The 26810-nt window shown below is 40.1% G+C and overlaps 1 protein-coding gene across 1 annotated transcript in view; it reads right to left on the bottom strand.

The window, feature by feature from the left end:
- Nucleotides 1-24153, bottom strand: part of crb2a (crumbs cell polarity complex component 2a) — a 31262-nt gene extending 7109 nt beyond the window's left edge. The window contains exons 1-9 of the mRNA XM_036563100.1: nucleotides 23855-24153; nucleotides 9769-10428; nucleotides 8293-8488; nucleotides 7393-7532; nucleotides 6605-6775; nucleotides 5961-6074; nucleotides 4831-5799; nucleotides 3415-3989; nucleotides 1746-1911 (exon numbers count right to left, since the gene is read on the bottom strand). Coding sequence (XP_036418993.1) covers nucleotides 1746-1911; nucleotides 3415-3989; nucleotides 4831-5799; nucleotides 5961-6074; nucleotides 6605-6775; nucleotides 7393-7532; nucleotides 8293-8488; nucleotides 9769-10428; nucleotides 23855-23903 — 3040 coding nt within the window. The 5' untranslated portion in view covers nucleotides 23904-24153. The remainder of the gene's footprint in view (nucleotides 1-1745; nucleotides 1912-3414; nucleotides 3990-4830; nucleotides 5800-5960; nucleotides 6075-6604; nucleotides 6776-7392; nucleotides 7533-8292; nucleotides 8489-9768; nucleotides 10429-23854) is intronic.
- Between the last annotated feature and the right edge of the window lie 2657 nt (nucleotides 24154-26810).

The raw sequence follows: 26810 nt of genomic DNA, 5'->3' as shown, positions 1-26810 counted from the left end.
CACCTGACCATAATCTAACCCTAAATCTCAACTGACCATAATATAACCCTAAATCTCACTTGAAAATAATCTAACCCAAATTTTACCAATCATATCTAAACCTAAATCTCATCTGACCATAATCTAACCCCAAATCTCACCTGACCATAATCTAAACCCAAATCTCACTTGACCATAATCTAACCCTAAATCTCAGCTGACCATAATATAACCCTAAATCTCACTTGAAAATAATCTAACCCAAATTTTACCAATCATATCTAAACCTAAATCTCATCTGACCATAATCTAAACCCAAATCTCACTTGACCATAATCTAACCCTAAATCTCACTTGACCAAAATCTATCCCTAAACCTCACCTGACCATAATCTTACCCTAAACCTTACCTGACCATATCTAACCCTAAACCTCACCTGACCATAATCTTACCCTAAACCTTACCTGACCATATCTAACCCTAAACCTCACCTGACCATAATCTAATCCTAAATCTCACCTGACCATATCTAACCCTAAACCTCCCTTGACAATAATCTAAGCCTAAATCTCACCTGACCATAATCTAATGCTAAACCTCACTTGACCATATCTAACCCTAAACCTCACCTGACCATATCTAACCCTAAACCTCACTTGACCATAATCTAACCCTAAATCTCACCTGACCATAATCTAACCCTAAATCTCAACTGACCATAATATAACCCTAAATCTCACTTGAAAATAATCTAACCCAAATTTTACCAATCATATCTAAACCTAAATCTCATCTGACCATAATCTAACCCCAAATCTCACCTGACCATAATCTAAACCCAAATCTCACTTGACCATAATCTAACCCTAAATCTCACTTGACCAAAATCTATCCCTAAACCTCACCTGACCATAATCTTACCCTAAACCTTACCTGACCATATCTAACCCTAAACCTCACCTGACCATAATCTTACCCTAAACCTTACCTGACCATATCTAACCCTAAACCTCACCTGACCATAATCTAATCCTAAATCTCACCTGACCATATCTAACCCTAAACCTCCCTTGACAATAATCTAAGCCTAAATCTCACCTGACCATAATCTAATGCTAAACCTCACCTGACCATATCTAACCCTAAAGCTCACTTGAAAAGAATCTAACCCTAAACCTCACGTGATCATAATCTAACCCTAAACCTCACTTGACCATATCTAACCCTAAACCTCACCTGACCATATCTAACCCTAAACCTCACTTGACCATAATCTAACCCTAAACCTCACCTGACCATATCTAACCCTAAAGCTCACTTGAAAAGAATCTAACCCTAAACCTCACGTGATCATAATCTAACCCTAAACCTAACTTGACCATATCTAACCCTAAACCTCACCTGACCATATCTAACCCTAAACCTCACTTGACCATAATCTAACCCTAAACCTCACTTGACCATATCTAACCCTAAACCTCACTTGACAATAATCTAACCCTAAACCTCACTTGACCATAATCTAACCCTAAACCTCACCTGACTACATCTAACCCTAAACCTCACTTGACAATAATCTATCCCTAAACCTCACGTGATCGTAATCTACCCCTAAACCTCACCTGACCATAATCTAACCCTAAACCTCACCATAAAAAGCTTTAGCCCTAAAATAAAGTGAAGACCTGAGAGTCACCTGCTCATTTTCCTACATCTCAGAGACCAGTGAGTCTCAGATGAGCTCTGTGTAGAGAGAAGAACTTACATTCAAATCCGTCCAGCAGATCCACACAGAGCCCCCCGTTTACACACGGATCACTGACGCACCACACACGGGTTTCACATGTCTTCCCTGTGAAGTTCAGCGGACACGAACATGTGAAATCGTTCCAGGTGATGGAGCACTCTCCTCCGTTCATACACGGCTCTGCCTTCCACACAAACCAACACAGAGCAGCTGATTTAGTACGGACTTCAGACCTGACTTCAGTGTTCTCATACATTCAGCTCATTTTTGATGCTAATTAGTTTCATTAGTAAGTTCATTAGTGATTATTAAAAAGTGAATAAAACAAAATAAATAATCTTCGAGTCACTGGGAGTTTTGAGAGTGAAAACAGAAACTGCTGAACATTTAAACAGTTGTAGGAGTTGTTTGGATCCTGGAGCCTCCACAACTACAGTGAGATGTTTCCTCCATGCTGATGAATTTTTTAGAAAGAAAAATTAAGGTTTAATAAAGTTGTGGGAAAAATACCTTGAGAGGAGTCGATAAATACATATTTTTCACATAAACATCTACTCTTGTGGGGACATTTTACTTGTTGTCATGACAAAGGCTCTTCTCCATTTTAAGTCATATAAGCAAAATGTTTCTATCTTGACTTATTATTAATATTAGTAGTTGATAATGATCAGATAATATAATATTATCAGACATCTTCTGCGATAGATCCTGTAGGAGGTGTCTTGTATTTTTAAGATACGATTTCATACAACTATGAGATAATATGTCATAACATTTCACAGTTATATAGATGTGAGATCATGCATCTCCTAAAAAGTGCTGTGATGAATTTGGTTATAATTAGCTCTGTACCATGAAGCTGTCTTCTAGACAAACGTGTGCTCTGGAATCAATACTGTCTAGGTATACCTCCACTGCCCAAGGTGGCGCTGATCTGCTGGCGATGCTGTGCTGCTCCCAGATTGGGCATAGTCAAGAGACATTTTAGAGAAATTGCTGCCCAACAACTTTATTCTTTCCTAAGTAGGAATAATACACATCATGTTGTGAAAGTGATGTGTTTCTGTTACAGTGCTGTTAGATCCAAGTACAGCATTTGACACTACTAATAATAAAAATGTTAATTTGTAGACTTCTTACCTGGTTTAGATCATATCTGACCCATCATTACCAATTTGTGAGCGTCAATGAAGAGTTTTCAGAGCCTAAAAGAGTGCATTATGGTGTCCCACAAAGCTCTGTTTTAGGCCCCCCATTGTTTTCACTCTACTTACAGCCCCTTGGGATGTGTAATCCACAAAGCTAGTACTGGTTTACATTTTTATGCTGATGATACAGTACAATCACACCCAAAAAAGGAATGCAAGACTTTAAAGACATTAAAGCCTGGATGACTTAGAAAATGTCTTCTCCTAAATCATGACAAAACTGAAGTACTGACATCGGATACTAAATCTGCTCAAGATAAGGTCATTAACTTCACCCTAGAGCTCAGTGGTTGTTCAGTAAAACCAAAAGCTACAGTCAAGGACCTTGGTGCAATACTTGCTGGTTTATCATTTGATTCTCATCTAAACAACATTTCTAAAACTGCATTTAATCATTTGAGAAACATAGCAAAACATGCTATTTTTATATGATAGAACCCAACAGGAAATAATGCAGAAATCTGTTTGCGTTGGTGTACCTTGCATGTATCATCACTGATGCAGCCATGCAGCACGTTTTCTGCGTCGCTGGGGACGTATGCCGTGTCATTGGCAGTGTTGTTCCACGCACCTACGTCCAGATGCACATTGTCCAGTCTCACATCCTGCAGGCAGCCCTTAAACTGGCCACCCCACTCACTCGCCATCCCCTCATCTGGCAGCCCCCCCACATACACCATGTCACCCTCCTGCGGGGTCACAGGGGTCACAGAACCGAGGTGATAATTGAACCCTGCATGGCTGAAGAACACGTCGCCCTGCTGTAGCTCCACCTGAAGCTCCTGTTTGTGTCCATCACACACAAACACAGGGGACCTCACGCTCTGCCCCACTGCGTTCACCTGCACCCGCCCCATCTGCAGGTACACAGTGAGGTACGGCTCCGCCTCCTCAGTCCCACCCGACTCCGCCTCCTGCAGCTGCAGCAGAACTCCGTCTGGCTTCAGCGAACGCAGGAAGAAGGAGATGCTGAAATTCTCACCATGACCTGCCAGCAGGTTGAATGAGCTGAAACTCGCTGAGCTCTCGTGACCGTACGTCCAAGAGGAAAACTCTGAGAGAGAGAGAGAGAGTTCAGAGAGTGACTGTGTGTGAGTGTTGAGGTTTGATTTTATTAGATTTAGTCCACAGTCTGATGTCATTAGAACTGAAGACTAATTTTAAAGGGTGGAGGGCTCTGTGTGTGTTTGCTTATATTCATACTTGTATTCTTATTACAGGGATGAAGTATAACAGATCTCATTTTTTGTCTAAATATGTTTAAGGATCAGTTTATTTAGAGCAGAACACAAAAATCAGATCTTTTCTAACTGAATTAAAGCTGTTTTCATATGTGCTCCTAAATCAGATAGGTACTTATAAGCGTGGTGTATTCATTTGACCATAATGAGAAGAGGGGATCTCTTAGGTGAACAAGCTTATAATGTAAATGTGATGTGGCTCTCAGAGCAAGCAGGATGTCATACTGTGCAAAAGTCTTAGTCCTTCTGAGAAAATAAAATATAAAGCTGTTTCTCTGGACACAGCAAACATTTATTGGTATTTTACATTGGTAGAGGAAGGTAGTATTGCAAGGCTTGCCCAAGGACTCTTATTGGTATAGTGTAGAGCCCAGGTAGGGGGATTGAACCCCAATCTACAGCGTAGAATGTAGAGGTGTTACCCACTACACTATACCAACCACGACCTGGTGGGGGCTATTACACAAAGCAGGATTTCTCAGTTTAGCAAGACAAATAAGCCCCAAAGTTAAGCCTGTCCAATAGGAAACAAGCTGAAGGACATTAATGGACAGTTTTCATCATTAGGCTTAAGTTATCTGACTAACTGAGAAATCATGCTTTGTGAAATATCCCCCTGACATTAATGTCAAGTGTAAACAGGTCTTTAGTTACCTTGGCTGCAGTCTTGTCCATAATATGGTCTGTGGCAGGAGCACTTGTAGCTAGTCCAGAGATCAATGCAGTCTCCATGGTAACTGCAGGGGTGAGGCTCTTCCTGACACCACTCCCTCTTACTGCAGCCCAGCTCAAGCTCTGGCCCCTCTGCGCCCTGTGGCAAGATGGTCCGCCCATCCACCAGGAGGTCCTCCATACAGCCCACAAAGCCACGCCCACTCTTGGTAAGGCTCAGGTACTCCTCCGGAGCTCCACCCACGTACACTTGTGTGAGCTGGTGGTGTTGTAAGAAGGGGGCATGATCTGTGTTATGCTGTGCCCTGCAGCCTTCTTTACCACACCCACCACCTTTAATCTCCAGCACAATTTCTGCTTGCTCAACTGGTGCCACGGCAACGCTCACGCACACTTTATGCCAACTACCATCATTCACCAATCCAGAGGAAGTGATCTGTAATGAGACTCCGTCTTCTCTGGACTCTGCCCATGCTCGCAGAGCACCTTCCACCAGTTCAAGGATCAAGAAGTGGTCAGTGCTGCCCCGGAAGAAAAGCAGCCTGTTAGACAGCGTGGTGCGAAAGCGCAGACACACCTGCAGGGGGCGCTCCGTTTCCACAGAGCGCTTCTTCCGCTCATCCACAGGAACCTCCAACAGGAAATAGCCTGGCTGGGAGAAGGAGAATGTGGTGGGGGTGGAGCAAAAGTCATCAGAGAAACCAGGTGCGCACAGGCAGGTGTGCCTGTGTTCCTCCCCATCCAGCCAAGGCGTGCAGGTGGCTCCATTCTGACACTGGTGGTCGAGGCATCCAAGCAGCTCCACTGCACACTGGCGCCCTCCCCAGGCCGGGAGGCCCTCTGTAGGCTCTTGACAGTGACACAGGTAGTCAGCCACTAAATCCTCACACACTCCACCGTTCAGACACGGGGCGTTTTCACACTCGTCTATGTCCACCTCACACTCCACACCTGGGCAAAACAGAGAACAGAGACAGCGTTTGTCATCTCACAAGCGAAGATATAACCTGTTTCTCAGTTAGGGCTTTGTGCAATACATTCACGTCATTAAATCATGCCTAATTCCTTGTCCAGAGACCGATCAGTGTCTTTATGACACACATAATTCTTACCTGTGAATCCATCTGCACACAAACACACGTATCCGTTCACCAAATCCTCACATGTCCCGCCGTTCTGACACGGCTCCGACACACATTCATTAATGTTTACGGAGCAGTTCTCTCCTGTCAACAAAAACACATTAACAAACACATTGTCATATTCATCTTTCCCCAAATTTTCATATTCAACCTAAAGGAAAAGTAGTCGTTCAACATAGAACCACTTAGTGTAGACGTTACCATGACAAACAGCATCACGTGAGTCCAGTCAGAGTGAGATGAGCAGCAGTGAGCAGCGCTTTTGTTTTTAATTGCTTTAAAATGATGTCAGACTCAGGAAAATGTCCTTCACAAAGAAGGCAGAGACGAAGACGTTGTGTTCTGAGACACATAAGCTGGACGCCCGTCCCACCACCATCTTTTAAAGATCAGCGCTTATATTTATGAGAAAACAATGAAGTTGATAAGATAAAACAGTAAATAATTTATCTTTGTATTGTTTTTTCAAAATTCAGGTTAAAGTGGATTTACACATTACCCTTTTCTGTTTGTTAGCATTACACACATCCCGACGTTTTCGGAGTTGAGATTAGTAGTTTCCACATTTAAGAATAATAGTAAATAATGAATGAATAGTAAATAGTGAATGCTACCTGTGTATCCTGGCTGACACTGACACACATATCCTGCGGCTGTAGCATAACTGAAGGTCCACTCAGTATCCCAGTTTGTGGGGTCAGACTTCTCAAAGCACTCGCCTCCATTCTCACAGGGAGAATCAGCACAATCATCAACATCCACTTCACAGTTCAGCCCCTTGAAACCTGCACACACACACACACACACACACACACACACACACACACACACACAGAAAAATATACTGTCACTCCCATTTGAAAAAATCTTCACTTTTCTACAGCAGGAAGACGACAATCCTATTTAAAGGAGGTTGCTGTGGCTGCAGGTTTTCATCTCAATCCGGCTGGAGCTCACTGGTTTATACATGTTTAATCAGGTGGTCGAACAGTTAATCAGGTATTCCTGCTTTGTTGGATTGAAAACCTGTAGCCATGCCCTCTGCGGATCAGAGTGGGCACTCCTGATCTGCACCATTTGGGAACCAGCTGGCTTTTTTTAAAGAGGTTTTTGTAAACTCATACAGCTACAACACAATACACTGCTTCATGAATGGAAAGTATATTTTTGAGTCAAATCTGAGTAAATAAAACAAATGAGATTAATCACGATAAACTACACAATATAATGTGATTATGTTAATTGTTTGACAGTCTTAATATATTTTAACAAGTAATCTTAACAAGTATAGCAATAAATGCACACGGGTTTATGTATGATTTATGTCTTTATACATCTGTCATTATTTCCACAGTTATAGCTTCATAAACACCTGTTCTGTGTGTGTGTGTGAGTGTCTTACCTGGCCAGCAGGTACAGGTGTATCCATTAGTCCCTTCGACACAGGTGGCTCCGTGCTGACAGGGGTCCGATGCACACTCAGGAATGTCCTCCTCACAAACATCACCCATGAATCCAGAGTCCCCACAGTCGCATTCAAAACTACACACAAACACATCAACATTCCTATTAGTGCACCACACAAGTGAAATGTATTAGTGTATCATATTAGTATACTGTATTAGTGCAGTGTATTAATGTGTGATATCAGTGTTCTGTATAAGTGTGTCATATTAATGTACCGTATTAGTGCACTGTATTAATGTATGATATCAGTGTGCTGTATTAGTGCACTGTATTAGTGCTTCATATTAATGTATTGTATTAGTGTACTGTATTAGTGCATCATATTAATGTACTGTATTAGTGCACTGTATTAGTGTACCATTTTAGTGCATTGTATTACTGTACCATAAAGTATTCTATTAGTGCAATATATTAGTGTAAACAGGTTAAGATAAGTCTGTTTCAGTACAAAAGGCATAATTATTTATCCATTTTTCTCCCCTATGTTTTTCAATTAGTCCTGTCCATTTCCCCCGTTAGCTAGGTCTCCCTCTGTCACACAAAGCTACCAAGCTGGGAGGGTGAAGGCTAGCACGAGATTCCTCTAAAACACATGACACAAGGTAAACACATTTAGAGGAGAATGTTAATGGCTAATTCTGTTACGTTAGCTTACAGGTGGCCACATTGGCTACCATCTTGCTGGTTGATGGGGAGAGAGAGAGACATTACCACCCTACCCACACAGAGAGAGACAGGACCACCCTACCCACCCAGAGAAAAGGCCAAAAAAGACCAAAACATAAAAAACATACGTGTTTGTCTGTGTAAGTATAGACAAGATCGTTGTTTTTACCTGTCGACCAGATCGTGGCAGGTGCCTCCATTCTGACACGGTGCACTCTCACACTCATCGATGTTGATCTCACAGTTGAGGCCACTGAATCCTTTCACACAGTCGCAGGTGTACAAACCCATCAGGTCATTACAGGTAGCTCCATTCTCACATGGGTCTGACTCACACTCATCCACCTCCACCTCACAGTTCGTTCCTACATATAGTCAAAAAGGAGACGACAGAAATGATTCACAACGTTAGAAAACATGAGAGTGACTCGTAAACGCCAAAGAAATGTTTCAGAAAATGATTTTCAGGAAAAAAACACAAATTTATCAGCAATGTATATCAGACTGAGGGTCATCATCAAGATATTGTGCTTATGTACCTCATTTTTAAATGTTTACCTGCTATTTATATTATTTAGGATACCAGGCTACCACATTTACAGTAATAGCAGAGGTAGTTGCTGTATTAAATATAATGTTTTTTCATTACAATGACGACAGCGTAATACTGTAATCTTAGACTTGAACCATAAATCTTAAACTATCTGCTGTTGCATCAGGCAGTGTACTGTATTAATGTAATGTATTAGTGCACTATATTAATGTACTGTATTAGTGTAATGTATTAGTATATTATAATAGTGTACTGTATTAGTGTAATGTATTAGTGCACTATATTAGTGTAATATATTAGTGCACTATAACAGTGTACTATATTAGTGTACTGTATTAATGTACTATATTAGTGTAATATGTTAGTGCACTATAATAGTGTACTGCATTATGCACCATATTAGTGTACTGTATTAATGTAATGTATTAGCACACTATATTAGTGTACTGTATTGGTGTAATGTATTAATGAACTATATTAGTGTAGTGTATTGGTGTAATGTATTAATGAACTATATTAGTGTACTGTATTGGTGTAATGTATTAATGAACTATATTAGTGTAAAGTATTAATGCACTATAATAGGTTACTGTTTTAGTGTACTGTATAAGTGCACCGTATTGGTGTACTGTATTGATGTAATGCATGTAATAAACCTTAAAACTTAAACTGTCTGCTGACTCATCAGACAGAAAAATGCTATCAGTCTCAGGCTAAGCTAAGCGGCTACAGACATCACAGGCTTGGACGGTGCAATCTGTTTGATGTTCAAAATTCATTTTTTTCTTATTAAATTAATTTTAGTTTTGTGCTAAAGATGACAGTAATCTACAACCGCAACTTCTACTGAGCTGTGCTTTTATTTTGTTCTTTTTCTTTTAAGCTATCACTGTGTTTCTTTCCATGTTCAGTGTTAGGGACTGTCTCACAATTACTGGACTACAACAAGTGGAAATGGTGTGTGGACATAAAACAGACAAAAAACTATTTCATGTAGTTAATCGTATAAAAAAAAACAAAAAAATGACGTATATGTCATTTTAATTCTCCAACAGTCATTACAGAACTAAATATGAAGACTCTTCTCGTTACCTGTGTATCCCAGGAGGCACTCACAAATGTAGCGGTCCTTTCCATTGATGCAGGTTCCATTGTTCTCACACGGTCGGGATGCGCATTCATTAATGTCGATCTCGCAGTTGTAACCTTGGTAACCAGGTACGCAGAAGCAGTGGTACTCATTGGTTCCATCCTTGCATATTGCACCATTCTGGCAAGGCTGTGACACACACTCGTCTATGTCCTCCTCGCAGCGTTCTCCGCGGAACCCTGGAACGCACTCACACCTAAAGCCGTCCAGCTGCCGCCTGCAGGTGGCGTTGTTTAGGCAGGGCTCGTCCACGCAGTCAGTAATGCGTGCAACACAGTCTTCTCCTCCGAACCCATCCGGGCACAAGCAGGAGAATCCATCCGGTTCTTTTATGCACTCAGACCGAACGCCTATGCAAGGCCCACTCGCACACTCATCCACCTCTGCTGGACAGGTGAACTGGTCAGTGCCCAGCTCACTCGTGCAGCCCTCACAGTCCACAAACACACAGGCGTCGTACAGTTCTTCACAGTCCTTCCCCATGTACCGCACACCGTCCCATGCACACAGACACACATAATCGTCCATTGTGTCCACACACGTCGCTCCATTCTGACACGGAGACGACACGCATTTCTCAGACGACTCTGAGCAGAAAATACCTGCAGAGGAGAGAGAGAGAAAACAGGTAAGGGTCAATAACCTGAGTGAATACAAAGTTCATATTGCGGTGTTAGTGAAAAAGATGACCCAGGAAACATAGAGCTTTAGGCAAATACTCTTTTATTGAACACAGCAGCAGTAGCTAATACTGCCTGGAAGCAGGCAAGTCACCAATAGCCACATAACTATAGTCTACAGTAGATATACAGACCCACCAAACTTCCCCACAATGCAGAACAATACAGCACATATAACATTGCTGCACCTCATCAACTGAACATCAACCACTTATTTACAAATTTAAGTCTTTTATTGCGAGTCTGACGCTCCCATGGTGCTCTGCATGGCCATGCCTCCCAAGTGTCCATGGCTGAACAAGCCAGTAGCAGAACGTTACAATATATTGTCACCGTTGTAAATGTTTCACTAGGGCTGCTCGGCTGGACACTATGACGATACATTATTATAACAACACTGACCAACTGCATGTTTATTTACAAAGAGATTATAATTAGTAATGATTAATTGGATTTAGTGCAATGAGTGAAACACTGAATAAAAATCATTGTATTTATAGTTTTTGATTTTTTTTCTATTTTTCAAATGAGGATTTTTCTTAGTTCCAGCTTATCAAATCTGTGAAAAACTAAATATTGTGATGCGCATTTTGTATCAAGAAAGCTGTTGGACATGATGTTATGATAAGCCATAAATTATTATTAAAATAGTGAGTCTCTGACTGGCGGTGTAGCAAGTGTGAACAGAAATTTAAGCAAATTACAAATTGCAAAAGCTCCATTTACTATTACTATTAAATAAAAATAAAACAATATTAATGGCTACGTATGTCAGAAGTGCGAGCACATTGTTGTGCACTGAAACACTGCTATAAAAAATCACCACCATTTCCTAAACAGCCATTACTGCTTCTCACATTCAGAGCTGATCGGCTCCATATGCTCACAACACGTTACAAAGGGCCCAGCAAATTATGTCCCGCGGCCCTCAGGTGTCACAGCTGCTTATTATTAAATACTTTGATGAGAGAATGAAGAGTAACTATCATGGAAAAAAAAAAACACCAAGAAAGAGTGAATTGCAGGAACATCAATCAGGTAAACTCTCTCCTCTCCATGTTTGATGTCAGCAAGTAACAAAAAAGTGAGAGTAAAATACACCTATTTATTACGTTTGATTAAATCCAGTGGGCACCGGTGTTTACAAACTGCAGTTCGGAAAAGATAACCACTGTTTTAAAGGAGGGAGGAATGTAGTGGGAGCTCAGAGGTGTCAGGTGTGACTATGTGGCAATTGCGAATGGTTTACATGGATCATGGGTCAGGTAGGAGGGCCCTTTGCAGAATTTTGCTTAGAGGCCCAGAGAGATCAGGACTGGCTCTGCACATATCTAACACAGAGCTCTGAGACAGGGTTGCACTTGTTATGTCCCCCTAATCCAATTATGCCACACTGCACGACGTGATTTGGTTCATTCAGCCATTGTAGCCCTCTACACAGTGTTTTCTCATTATAGTATCTAGCATGCTTTACACCAGTGATGCTTAAACTGGTCTTTAGCACCCCCAGACCAACCACCAACACAGAGAGTCAGAGTTCCTGAGAACCAGTTTAAAAACCATTGCACTGCACAAATATATCATAGAGCCACAGATCCTCACACCCTCATGCCTGTGTTAGGAACTGCAGGTCTGTTGGGAAAAATGAACTTTTTTCTTTACTTTGCAAAGCAGTCGTATCAAACCAGTCAAACATTTGAGGCCATGTGTTACTGCAAATAACGTCACATATAATGACATGTTGCTTGTGTACCTGCTTTAAACTTCTTGCATGCATTCATATCAGAACTCTTTTACAGTGTACTTCAACTCAACTTCCCAACAAAAACCTGTATTTAGCACATTCACGGTTAGATATTTGGGTGAAAGTCATTTTGATCTATATCTGTGGTGCTGCTGTAACTTCCTACTGACGAACTGATCTGCTAAGTAGCATTAAAACGTATTTATAAGTGTAACCGGATTTCCACTACTTGGCTGTCCTGCAGTCTGTAGACTATAAATACTGCCAGTAAGTCAAAGCCAACTGGCTGTTCTGTCATTTCTTCTTCTCAACACCCACATTTTTCTCTCAGATTACAATGTGGCCTGATTGCTTCTGTTTTGATTGCTCTCTAGCTAAAGATGACAAGATTCATAGGGAGTATTAATATATCTTATTTTCATGGTATGCAAAAAAGTGCCAAAGTGTATAACTGCAACTAGTGTATACCAACTTTATGTTGGTAGCACTACATCTATTTTTCTTTTTTCATTCCTCCATCCGGCCATGGAAGCTACAGCCATCAAGCTTTGGCATAAACCTGCCAAACTAAATGTCTGGTTTGGAAAAAATCCAACAAAAAAGCCATGAAGCTGCCATTTGGGAAAAGAACAGATGAATAGAGGAACAAAGCCACAGTACTCTTCTACCCAAAAAGTTATAATGCTTTATTACCTACATAGAAAATCTAAAAACAAGAATATCGCTGTTGTAGGAAGAAAACCTCATATCTCCAAAATGGTAACTTTACAGGAGAAGAAAAAAACCTGCTTCACCTTTAATGTAAGTCAATGGAACCAGTGTTTTTTCCAAGTCATTTTGGGCCATTTCTTTTGGTCCACTCATCATGAAATGTACAAACAATGTAAAGGACAATGGACTTTTTCAAATAATGTCAAAAACTGAAAAATGACAAAAATGGAAATATGAGGTTTTCTTCAGACAGCAGTGATATGTGCCTCACATAGAAATGAATAGAAAATTTTTCATTTTTATAAAAGCACTCAGCAAATCGGAAACAGGAGCAGGAGACAGGTGAGCTCTGGGTAACAGTATGCATTTATACCACTAGGGGACAGAAAGCACATCAATCAACAATTAGACAATAATCAACTTTAAATTCAAACCAGGATCTTAGCACAAACCTTATTCTTACAAAAAAAAAAGGGCTAAAAAATATCCTCATTTAAAGGGGACCTGTTATGTTTGTTTTCAGTGTTCATAATGTTATTTCTGGGCTCTTCTAGAACAGATTTACATGCTATGATGTTCCAAAAACGTTATTTTTCTCATACTGTTCATCTCTATTCACTCTCTGTCTGAAACACTCTGTCAGAGCTCCTGTGTCTTTAAGCCCCGCCTCCCGATGAGCCCAGTGTGCTCTGATTTGTCAGCTTGCTCGCTCTGTTCTAATTGGTCAGCCTCCAGATTGGTTCCGTCCCTCCAGGTTCTGCACCAGTCCTGCAGTCTGCAGACAGACCCTTCTCTCCTGAGCAGCTGTAAACTCCACTGGGGCTGGATTCTGTGGGAGAGAGTTTCTCCCTCTGGAGGGAATGCTGAGCTTTGGGACTTTACAAGCACAAAGAGCTATATAACACACTAAAGGAAAGAGAGAAACAAAAAACAGAAAAGCATAATAGGTCCACCTTACATCCTGGAAAAACTGTGGTTTTCATTTCATAAATAGAAAAAGCGAAAACATAAAGAAAGCTGTCTCCTTCTCGAATATGCTTTTCAATAGTTTCTAAACCTTCAACCACAGGACATTCATCACTGTTGTGTTCATTAGAACTGCATGCCATATTTCCACCTAAAGCTACTTTTCCTTCTTTCGTCACTTCCTTCCTTCCAGAGAAATAACATTACCCCACTGATTTTGCTCTTCTTTAAATGTGCTAGAGAAAAACAGGAAATTCAGCAGAAAGATTGCTCCACTGACCCAAATCACATTCCTGTATTTCATAATAACAGATACTGCAACACGACTAACCTCTTCTGTCTCTCCTGTATTACATAAAATCCTATAAATTATAAATTTGAAATTTTAAGCTAGAATTTTCCCATATCCTTAGTTAGCAGAACATTCTTTTAGCAGGCTAGCTTTAAACATTGTCCAGCGTTTTTCTACCTAATTTCTACTTGCTGTATCTCTAACATACCATCGATTACAACAATCATTTCATGCTTTTTCTTAGAAAAAACAAGATTACTGCAGTTCAGCCCATTAGCTTGTATTATGAGTGTGTTTCGAATCAGCAGTTTCTCTGCTCTTTTGTAAGTTCAGAAAAACATTTTGAAATGATTATCTGTGGTAACTGATCGTATAATACAGGCACAGCAGATTGAGATTGGGTCCTACATGCTGGAGAATTCGATGATCGTTAGCCAAAGATCCTCAGCCCATAACCACATCCAACACCACTCCCCCCATGCTTAATCCTGCAAGGGATTTACAGAGACCACCCTCCAAGCTTTAAGTCAACAAATAAATGAGCAGAGAGAGGCTAATAGTATTAGAAATGCTCCAAAATGTGAATCAGAGTTAGTGACAAAATAGGTAATGAGATATGTTGGGCATGATGACATGATAAGCCATAAATTATAGAATTTTATGAATATGCAGTCTTCACCTGCCTTTCACACAGACTGCACTTCTGATGGAGAGATACAGAGAGAGAGAGAGAGAGAGAGAGAGAGAGAGAGAGAGAGTGAGAGAGAGAGAGAGAAAGAGAGAGGGAGAAGCAGAAAAAGACAGAAGAGAGAGAGATACAGAGATAGAGGGAGAGAGAGAAGAGCAGGAAGTGTTCAGGGGGGATTTGTATGCTGTTCAAATTGACCAATCACGTGAGAGCACTGTTAAGTCCTTCCACATTCCTGCTAGCTGGCTGAGCTTGACTATACACCCTCCCAAAACTCCCTGACCACCCTCCCTGCCCCCTTCACCTTCACACTCTGAATGAATACACCTTCACACTCTGAATGAATACCCCTTCAGACTCCCAAATCTGACTGAAAGGTTCATCCGGCGACCCAAAGTGTACGACTGTCACAGCGGGCCTGGCAGGTCACTACATGAAAAAATCGAGCAAGAACTTAAAATTAAATTCTTGCAACCACATACATTTTTAAAAATGTTGCTTGTTTTTTTTCATATTTAAATTTTTCTTTTAAAATAATGAAATTTGCTTCAGAAGGTTTGAAGCTCTGGCTGTATGTAGAGTGACTAAACTGGGCTGAATAAGTGAGATTTCACTGCTGTTCAAAAATTTGGAATTGCAATTCTAAAGTTTAGCAACATTTTTTTAATAATATAAATTCAATAATGTAAATAAAAGTGTAGAAATTTTAGATGTGTCCATGAACAGAGCTATAGAAGATTCTATAATGATCGACACATTGGAAAATATCTATCTATCTATCTACCTATCTATCTATCTATCTATCTATCTAACTATCTATCTATCTATCTATCTATCTATCTATCCTTTCAATCTCTTATCCTTCCATTCTTCCATACAGCCCAACCCCCCTCTCCCTCACCAAACAGGGCCCCTCATCTCCCGCTCCTTTAGCTCCTCCCCCTGCTTTGATCAGTCCTCTCTCACCTAAATCTTCATTCATGTGGAAGATATTAATGAGTGCAGGACAGGAATGTAGGGGTGTTAGTGTGGGTGTGGGTGGGCAATCGAGGGTGGTGAGACAGTGCGATGCTCTTACACAAGTAAACTTCAGTAGCAGGTCCTTTCGAGGGTAGAGGGGCTTTATCGAAAACAACAGAAACTTAATTAGACAGAAATTACGCTTTAATAAAAGCTTATAATAAAATGTTTGAAAAAACAGCTTTTTAAACTTTGACAAAATTCTAATTAATGATTTTATTTAAGTGAGTGTGCTGTGCAAAAAAAACAAAACTCTTTTACTGTAAACAAGTCTTAGTATTTATTTATTATATATTATATATTTAACTGTAACTTTTAATCTCTCTTTCTTGCGATTAACCGTTTCCTGCCGGTTTGTATTTGAGTTGCAGATGCCTACCAGAATTCTGCTAAGATCATTACTATTCATTACTATATTACTATTTATTCACGTCTGTAGGTCACCTCAAGGGTGAAGCAAACACATGCATTTAACACCTAATCAGTAGAGAGGGACGGAAACAGAGGACCAACTGGGACTTCTGGACAGAGTAGTGACCACAGGTGACATCTTAATGCTTAATGCCATTTGAACACGCTGTTAAGCTCACACAAACAGAGAGTAGTAGCTGATTTTGCATTTGAGACACAAACATCAAGCCGGACCTTCTTTTGTGTCTGTGTGATGTTAATATATAAAGACGTATGACGTTATCCAAAACACTGTCCTGGTGCTGCTGACTTTTCAATGAACATTTCAGGCTTTACAGGGCGACTCACAGCAGCGCACACTCACCACATTTTGGTGTGTTCTTTTTTCTCCATATTGAGTAATGCTACTAACAAAAAAAAATACACAAAGCTGCTTTAAGGTCACCCATTACTGATACATCATGTATAATCTCCATAGAAATACACTGACCAATTGAATGGGACACTCTTTATTTATTTACACATATTTATTCAGTACTGTCATTATATGCCGTTACCAGTGCCTCCTGGTACAATCATTGCACTGCCACTTTCATCTCAGGTTATAGATATTATTCCAGATTGTCGTATTTTTCTATTTGTATATATGCCTGTAGATAGGATTTTTTTTTTTTTTTTAATATTTATTCTTCCTGTTATATTGTTTACACCCTTACTACTATTGCTGTCCTGTGTTGTGTGACTGCTACTGGCTGCTAAATTTCCTTTGGGATCAATAAAGTATCTATCTATCTATCTATCTATCTATCTATCTATCTATCTATCTCTGGAGCAGCTGCACACGATCCTAAGGTCTCCAAGTCCAATGCCAATTGTGGGCTAGAGGGGTATAAACCCCCCCCAGCATTGGGCTGTGAAGCAGTGGAACTGTGTTCTCTGGAGTGATGGAGCTCCATCCAGTACCTTTGGACATCTAGTGTAAAGCCTTCCCAGCAGAGTAGGGGCTGTGACTGCAGCACAAACTCACTATTAATACCATCATTTCAGAAGGAAGACATTTTCTGCTGCCATCCCCTCTGCAGAGTTTAACTTTTAAGGGGTCAAAGGTTTAGGCCACCGTAGCCATAGCAACAGCTTCAGTTGAGAGGAGCGGCTGACCTCAGTGACCTCCTCCTCCACCTCAGACCCTCACATACATAAACACCCTCATACCAACCAAATAACACGTTTCCTTCAGTTAGATTAATTAAAATGCACATCATTTAGAATAAATATTCTAAATATTCGTTTTATTTATTTGAAAGTCGTAGCAACTCTATTTTTATTGCACTCACTCACAGTCTCTCTCTTCTCCGCTGTAGAGGACACGCTGCTCTCTTTTCCATCCTGATCTGATCTTAACTCTGTCCGTCTGTCTGATCAAGCTGCTTCTTTACAGGAAATTAAAGTGGATTAAACCACCTCCACCTGTCCTGCTTTACACAGACTCACCTCAGGTGACTAAACGATGTTGATGTTTAGCTGGCAGAGCTGATGCTAACCCTTAGCCTTCCAACGATCACCGAAGAAGTTTGCGAACATACAGAGTTAAGGACCTATCACACCCACATTTCTGTAATATTCATGTAGCATTTTAAGTATTTGTGGTTTTGCTTTAGATAAGGCTGCTAAGCTGAATAATTACTCCAGCGTTTTTCATCCTAATCTACAGTGTACAGTTGATCACCACAGACAGTAAAGCTACAGGTTTCCTAGTTCTTAGAAAGAAACAACTATGGACTCATTTATAAGAGAAACCAATTTGCAGTTGCTAAAGTTTAAACACCGGTCAGTGGAGCACTGGAAACTTACTGTCCCCCTCAGTCTTTCTTTCACTCTCTCTGTCTGCCTGTCTGACCTCTTCAGTTCTTTAGCAGCTAATCTCAATCTGCCCTGCGCATGTAAGCCATGGATTACTACAAAGACTCAGTCAAACTGTCTCACACGTGCACACACTCACTCATATTCACCGACAAAGCTGCTTTTGAGAAAACGGTGTGTAGTCCAGCTTTTGCAGTACACAAGTCATTCAGAGCTTTTATCGCTGATCCTATATTAATAACCCAGTGTTTACTGTGAGACAGTAATGCTATGATGGGGTGTTTGTGGTAGACAGGTGATGGCAAACTGGATATTCCATTGTTTTCAATAGAGTAACAATTGGAAATTCTGCCATCACAAGTTGCAACATTTTGCAGACCGCAGTGATGAGCGGAACACTCCGTCAAGAGTTCAGTTTTACCAACTTTTGCCACTGATCATAGTGATGGAATAAACTGGATGTTGATTTTTTGGGAGCCATGGGTGCCAAATGTCTTAGTTTTGAATTTCATATTTATGCAGTAGATGTCCTGATCCCATCAGGGCTGATTCAGGCATAATTTAATGGACCGGGTATCAGCTATTTTAAGCCAGGTCAAGTCCTGTTTTTTTGCATTCGACTTATGCCACTGACATAAACAGACATTCCATCAAGTAGTTAACAGAAGAATATGAAAACTTGTACTATGTGCAACAGTAGGTTTTCAACTGTATTTGAGACACATTTCATCTGATGAATGACATGCGAAATGTGAGTGAACGGTTATTATGCTTCGAGTCTATTTTCAGCCACTTGTCACTTGCAGACATGAACACCTTTAAGGGCGGATTTTGCAGATTACAGGAATACAAAAACAATGCTAGTAACCAACTAAAATTACATTCTCATGCACTTTTGTAAAAGCATTGTTTTATTTTGAGTTAAATCTAATTTAAAACAGTATTTCTTAATCAGAGTGTACAGCTTTGTAAATAATTGATCAAGGTTATTACTGCTTTACTGTCATATATGAACAATGACACTTGATGTTGCTGGTGTCGAGGCAACTTGTCACTTTTCATTGCTGAAGAATTTGGATCTTTTTTATACTTTATTTTTTCCCATTTTACAATGACCACTCAATAAATTTCAGGGGATACAACACATAAATACAAAAATGGACAGATGTAACTAAAACAGAGGCTGTCTAGCAGATAGTCTAGTATAAAATTTCTTACAAGGCCATTTTACAAACATAAAGGATTACAAAGTATTACACAATACTACACATAACCACTTATTTAACAGGGAAGGGTGAAATCCATTTTCCCAATATTTTGTAAAATATTCCATCTTCAGTTGTAACATATTAAATAGATTTTATGGGCAATTTCAATTATTTGTTTTTGTTGGGGGATCCTGCGGCATCCATTTTCTTATTATGGTCTTTTTATTGGCTATCAACAATATTTTAAGCAAGTGTTTATAATTGTTCCCTAAGAAATAAAGATTTAACCATTAAAACTCAAACTTAATTCCAAATAAGTCCCCTATAGTGTTTCCAATCTCAAAATATATGTTTAAGTTGCTGACTTTTGGAACAGAATGATTGCCTACTCATTTTTAGTTCTGTTGCCTGCTGGTGTGAATGTGGGGTAAGCCTAATACGTTTCAGGAGTGCTCTGTGTCTGAGTGGGGGTGCATCTGTCAGTGTGTCTGTCTGTCTGTCTTTGTGTGTGTCCATCTTTCAGTGTGGCTGTGTTATCAGTGTGGCACTGCTGGAGGAATTGCAGTAATGTAAAGCAAGTTCCAGGCTGATAGGCAGGTTTGTTACAGAACCCTGATCTCACCTATATCTACCAGCCACTCATAGCTCCACCACAGTCCTTGCACTTATACTAACTCACACCAAAACGCACAGAAAATTCACACCAGACACAATGTGTAAACGCAGCGGAAATGAAATGTGAGTGATCAGGCGTCCCATCCACACTGCTTCTAGCTGAGTTCTGTTCCATAAGATAGATCACAGTGTTATAGAAAGTGAGTCTGAATGGATCTCTACAGAGTTTATAGGGGTCAGAAGGTAGAACAGGTCATGGTTTGGTGGACAGTAAAATGTGTTGTTGTGGACTGAAATGATTTGATTGCTTGATTAAAATGGAGTTACGTATATTCCATCAGACAGACAAATGAAAAACGTGAGTTCCAATGATTTAAAATCATTCTATTTAACTAATACAGCACTGTGCGAAAGTCAGAAGCCTTATTCATTTATTTAATTTCCAGTCATAACAGCCATTGAGAAGTTATTCATGTTTAAGTTTCACAAAAAGCAAATCACATATTTGAATGAAAATTACACAGAAGCCTCAGCAGCTAAATCTAATCTCAGATGTATGAGTGTTCAGTGAGTCGCTCTTTCCCTTAATTCCAGCTTCCATTCTTTTCAGGAGACTCATTTTCAGTTCCTCAAGTAAATCTGCAGACACACCTCCAAAGTTCAGTCTCAGAAGCTGGTTGATCATTTTCTGAAGTAATTAAATACATTCAGTGGTGCTGAGGTCTGGACTCTGGGGTGGTTAGTCCATCGTGCAGCTTCTTTGTTTGATGTGTCCGTCTTCTTTTCTCAGTGAGGTTCTTCTTGACAGCTACACATCCTTTCAGACCCATAGCGCTGAGTCGTCTTCTCACAGTGGAAGGATGGACAGAAACACCTGTGGATGTTGAAGCAGCTTGATTTTCTCCTCTCTCTCAAAGATGAAAGCTTTAAGTGCTGTTTATCTGATGGGGGGCAGTTTTGGTGTCTACCAGGTCTTCCAGGTGTTTGCTAGGAGCCCCATTTTCTCTGGAGCTTTTAATCAGTTTCTGAACTCTTTTTTCACTTTGACTTTCTGCTTCCTTATGCAAATGTATTATATGATATGTAATCTCCTCACAACCATCTCCTGAAAAATCAATTTATATTTAATGGACATTTTGCTTGGAAATTAATAAACCAGAGGTGGACTTTTGCACAGTACTGTATAATGGGCTTCATGGAAAAGCCTGAATTTAAACCATGAACTTCGCACACATACAGGTACACATCTGTGGAGTTTGTGCCTGGACTCTGAGGGGGAAGCGCAGGAGTGGGATTGATCTGGTTAATCTTTCACTGCCACAAACACATACGAAGAGATAACACTTCACTGTAATAACACTGAACAGACAGAGCTTAAAAACAGAGAGAGAGAGAGTGAGATAGAGAGAAAGAGAGAGAGAGAGGTGTGAGTGATGTGTGACAGCAGTCTGATAGTCTCTGCTCTGTTTGTTTTCAAACTGAGATTTCAGCTGTTTAACTCAGCTAGCAGAACTTTATCAGAGTGGGAAGGTTAGCATTAGCAGGCTATCAGTTCTTTTAGAGAAGCGCCCTTATGGATCTAGGAATTAAAATGCATTTTTTCCTTTAAGGCATGTGCAAAAAAGTGTCTATTTCTGCTGTTTTATTGATGTTCTTCACTAATATTGTGATTTCCCAGTGCTGTTGTTGCATTTATTTTGCTATGTAAAGGAGGTGATCTAACAAACACCATTAGGGTTTAAGTCACACATCAAAGGCACTTTGTTGTTACTCTGATTAAACAAAACAATCAACTGCATGCTGAATGAGCTCAAAATCATGGTGCATCCAGCAGTAAAGGAGACATGTGCATCTTTTACACAGTGATAGGAAACACAGTAGCTCACAGAAAACTCTGGCTCCACAGTAATCAATTGCTGATAAACAAAAGTTATTAGCTAATTATGTACACACGAGTTTGGCCTAGGGGCGGCACGGTGGCGCAGTGGGTAGCGCTGTCGCCTCACAGCAAGAATGGCCTGGGTTCGATTCCCGGTTGGGTGACCAGGGTCGTTTCTGGGTGGAGTTTGCCTGTTCTCCCCGTGTCTGCGTGGGTTTCCTCCGGGTACTCCGGTTTCCTCCCACAGTCCAAAAAACATGCAGTCAGGTCAATTGGACGTGCTAAATTGCCCCTAGGTGTGAGTGTGTGTGTGTGTGGATGTATATGTCTGTTTGTCTGCCCTGCGATGGACTGGCGACCTGTCCAGGGTGTATCCTGCCTTCCGCCCGATGACAGCTGGGATAGGCTCCAGCACCCCACCGCGACCCAGAAGGATAAGCGGTTTAGATGATGGATGGATGGATGGAGTTTGGCCTATTTCCAGAGTGGCCTATAGAGTGTTGTTACCCCCAGGACAGAACCACAGCTCATATTATCTACTGTTTTGGGAGAACTGTTTTTACTGCTTCACGTGGTTTGAGGAAGATGATGTCGGCTTCATATTCCCCAGCTTTTTATTTAAATTTCCCATTCCATCTCAAATGGTGCAGCAATCAAAGCACTGCTGGTGAACTTCAATAACACGGCTTGAAGAAAGCACATGATGACTTAGGGATGCAGTAGCACCATGCTAATTGAAGTATACGTTTCCATTACTTCCATTACCTACATTAGCCTTGTAGCTCCAGTGCTAAAACTAAAGAAGCAAAGTTCAGGCACCGAACATGTCTTGACTGATCGACTACCTTTAGGGTAAGTGGGAAAAACTGAAAATTAGATATTGTTGTCGAACTATCATGTTAACTGTGAATTGCTTCCCCTTTTGTTTTAAAAATAGGAGAAAAATAAATCACACACGACACAGACACTGTAAAAGCTAAATAATATTCACTTGGAAATAATTTTTTAGCTTGTTAATTAAACAAAAACTTTCACTTTGCTACATCATCACTCACAGGACAAAGTGACAGCCGAAACTTTGCCTTGTGGTGAACTTTCATAAGGACATAAATCAGCTATTACATGGAATAAAGTCTTTTTATAATTACTTACATAAGATTTTTTTTACAAATTTTGAAATGCAACCACATAAAGGACTCTTTGTTGCAGCCACTTTGTTCTTCAGTACTCAGCGTGCTGTACAAGTGATGCATGTAAAATTGAAATAGAATGAAGCTTAAACTTATGTGGACATTCACTAAGCTTACGGTCCAAACCTCCATGTGCAGAAATATGTCACTATAAATATTTAACTAGATAAAACTATTTACAGTACTGTGCAAAAAGCTTAGGCAGATAAAATTTTATCTGAGCAGTAATTGTGTTTTTGCTGTAAAAACACTATAAAACTTTAGAATAAGTACAACTAAACACTGTACAATAAAAATACCATTAAAAGTGAGGGACCATGAAAAAAGAAGGATTGATTACTGTAAATACCAGAATTCATTAAAGGTATATTGTTTTATTCGATAATGTTGCATAAACATTTGTCCAAAACAGCTTATGTTAATATGTTAATGGACAACACATTTTTATTCTCTAATAATATTAGAGGGGATATTAATCATAATATAGCACTGCTATTTCCTGCGCCCCTGGTCAAATTATTTTTTATTGATTTTCTAAGTGAATATAAGTTTGTACATCCTCTACTGAGACCACACTTCAAGTGACAAGTTTCTGCAAATTTTAGTACACAATTTTTCTTTCTATGCTGAGTTTAATATTAACAAAATTTTCCTGATGTGTAAAATTCATATATATATATATATATATACATATATATATAGATAGAGAGAGAGAGAGAGAGGTAGAGAGAGAGAGAGAGAGAAGCTGATGAAACCAGACTCACCACATTTGAACATCATTGTGGTCAGTAAAACAACTTTTCCAAACTCCATTGTAATAGTAGAGCTCTAGTTCCACAGGAAATGTTCTCTAGTCTTGTCTCTTTGAGTTCTCCATCCCTCAGCAGGTTCTTCACTTTCCAAACACTTAAATTAAAACTTTGTGGTCCACATTTTTAGTTGAGATCTGATTCCAGGTGATGTAGCGTTTTGAAGGTGCTTTCAAAGGCTTGGTTGACGTCTTCGGTCTTTAGTTTCGGTCAGTAATGCCATGGCCAGAGAAGCAGCTCATTCCACAGGCTCTAATGAGACTAACTCGCACTGCCTGGCTTAACGCCCTCATCACCCACTAATGGGGGCAGGGAAGGGGGTGGGGTGGGGTCAGCCAAGCACAGATTGGACTGTGTGTAGTAGGGGTGGGAATCTTTAGGCACCTCACGATTTGATTACGATTCAGAGGGCTGCGATACAATTATAAAACGATTATCGATGCATTGTGATGCATCATTTTTTTTTTTCTTACTGTCTGAGGACTTCGTCGTTTTAAAGCAAAGTATTTGTAATGATCCATAATGCATTTACTTGCAATATCTTTTATTATTAAATCAAATGGAAGTGATGTGGCAAGTGAACTAGAAGGCTCTCATTCACTGCTCTTGTTTGGAGCACATGAGGTGCTGATGCCACTCATCTGCGATAAAATGTGCTGTTAGGGTGACATAAGATCCAGTGGTAATGGATGTCCACGCAGCACATGTTACAGCTGTCCTACCCGTTTTCTTTAGTGATTTTATAACTTTGGTTTTGGTCTCATGGTAGAGAATGAGTCGCTGTGTCAGTAAAATATCTTCGAGACTGGACGCTGAATCTCGGCTCCAAAGTGTGCAACATAGCGCAAAAGCCCTGTTTCTCAAAGACTGAGAAATGGCGTGCAGACTGCAGGTCACTTAGCAACGAAGTCTCGCCTGGCTAGTAACGAACAAAAGGACAGACAGAGATTTAAGACGAACATTTGGAGTTGAATGGACTTATTTGCATTTATAAGCACTGCAGTTGGTTCCCTGGTACGTTAAATCTGCAACAAGAGACTGTCAAACACTAAAAAGTTGCAAAGATGAAGTCAGCTTCTCTTTCTCATTTCCCCGTTCCACCTTAAATGGTGCAGCACTTACATTCGATGCCTCAGGCAGAATTTAAGGTGAAATGGGAAAATTCGAACGAGAAGCTGGAGAATAAGAAGCAACTTCAGCTTCATAAAACAGTTGAACGTTGAGAGACATTTTACAAGAAACTGATCTACTTTTGAGGGAAAGTTTTCTGGTGGAGATGGGAGGAAAGCGGCTACAGCTAAAGCTTAAAGCAGAGCAAAGTAAGTCTGTGTTTTCATTTATATTTTTTAGCCTATACTAGGACATTAATACACACTGACACATACTGGACAATAAATGTTTTGGCTCCCAAGGTGGTTTGATTTTTGTTGAAGGGACAAAATGGCTCTTCTTAACATTTGGGTTGTGACTCCTGACCTAACCTGTCTTTTAATGCAGAGGGAGCTGGTCGGATTTCTCGCTCATCCAGTTGTGTTTTTGTTATGTGCCACCACAGACTGTCCGGTCGCTGCACTTACCCACTTCCAAGTTCCGCTTTTTACGTCCCGTCAACATTACATTATAAATTAAATATTTAGAAAATCGATTTTTGACATTTATGAATCGATTCAGAATCATTCACGTCCGCATCGTGAGGCATCTAAGAATCAAGTTTTTCCCCCACCCCTAGTGTGTAGAGTGTGTTTGTGTGAATCAGTGTGTAGTAACTAGTTCCACTTATTTAAATACAATTCTGATTGATGTGTACTTTGCTGAGTATTTTCCAAAGGTTACTGCTTTTCCTTCTACTTGAGCACTTTTGTAATGATCTTCTCCCCCTAAGCCATTCTCACTTATTCTTTTTTTTGTGTTTAATTTCATTCTGTTGTGGTGGTTCAAGTCTTGGACTGCTTTGCTCTTTATGTCTCTTTTGAGCCTATGCTGCAAAATAATTATATCTTTGCAAATTTAAATATAATATATAATGTGTATTTTAGCTCTTTGATGGACTGGCGACCTGCCCAGGGTCTTTCCTGTCTTCCGCCCAATGACTGCAGGGATATGCTCCCCATGACCCAGAATAACAAGCTACTTAAAAAATGTGTGTGTGTGTGTGTGTTATTTTTAGTTATAACACTGCTGTAAGAATATTATAAGTATCAAACTATTTCTAATAATGGAATAGAATAACATAATTAACTACATAAATAAGTAAAAATGTCTAGAAATAAGTTTAATCTTATACCATTCTTGCAATAATCTTTTGATTAGAAATATTAGATACATTTACTAGATTTAAGATCATTTCACTTGGCAAGATGTAATTTTTTGGAGTGTACAATTTTCCAAACCAGAGAAATGGAAAGAAATGATCCAGAAACAGGAGGAGGAGTGGCAGCGTAGATTTCCAAAGATGGAAGGAAAGAAAGAGAAAGAAATCAAGGCTCAGAGAATCAGAGAAGCACAGAGAAGAGGAAAGAGAGAAAGAGAGGAGGGAGAGACAGTAGGAGAAAGCAAGAGAGGAGCATATGAAGAAAGAAAAAAAGCAGAAGAAAGAGTGGATGAAGTGGATGTTTGGTGAGGGGAGTATATTCAGGCCACAGCAGGGAGCTGAGCATGAAAAATGAGCAACAAGCCTTTGATGATGACCGATGGCGACCAGAAGCAGGATGGGCCTTTGGAGCAGAAGACAGCGGAGCCATTGAGCAGGTATGTTTCTACAAATATGTATGTTGTAGGCCTGCAGTTAGCGTTGTGCTAATTGGTGGGGTGAAATTCATGTTCTCCTCTAGGAACAGAAATAGGACCATGACAGCTAACTATGTGATATCAGTGGATCCCACAGGCCTGTCTGAAAAGGGTAAGAACATTG

Source organism: Colossoma macropomum, unplaced genomic scaffold (genome assembly GCF_904425465.1).
Source record: "Colossoma macropomum unplaced genomic scaffold, Colossoma_macropomum, whole genome shotgun sequence".
Lineage (NCBI taxonomy): Eukaryota > Metazoa > Chordata > Actinopteri > Characiformes > Serrasalmidae > Colossoma > Colossoma macropomum.
This window is presented reverse-complemented; position numbering and strand designations above follow the sequence as displayed.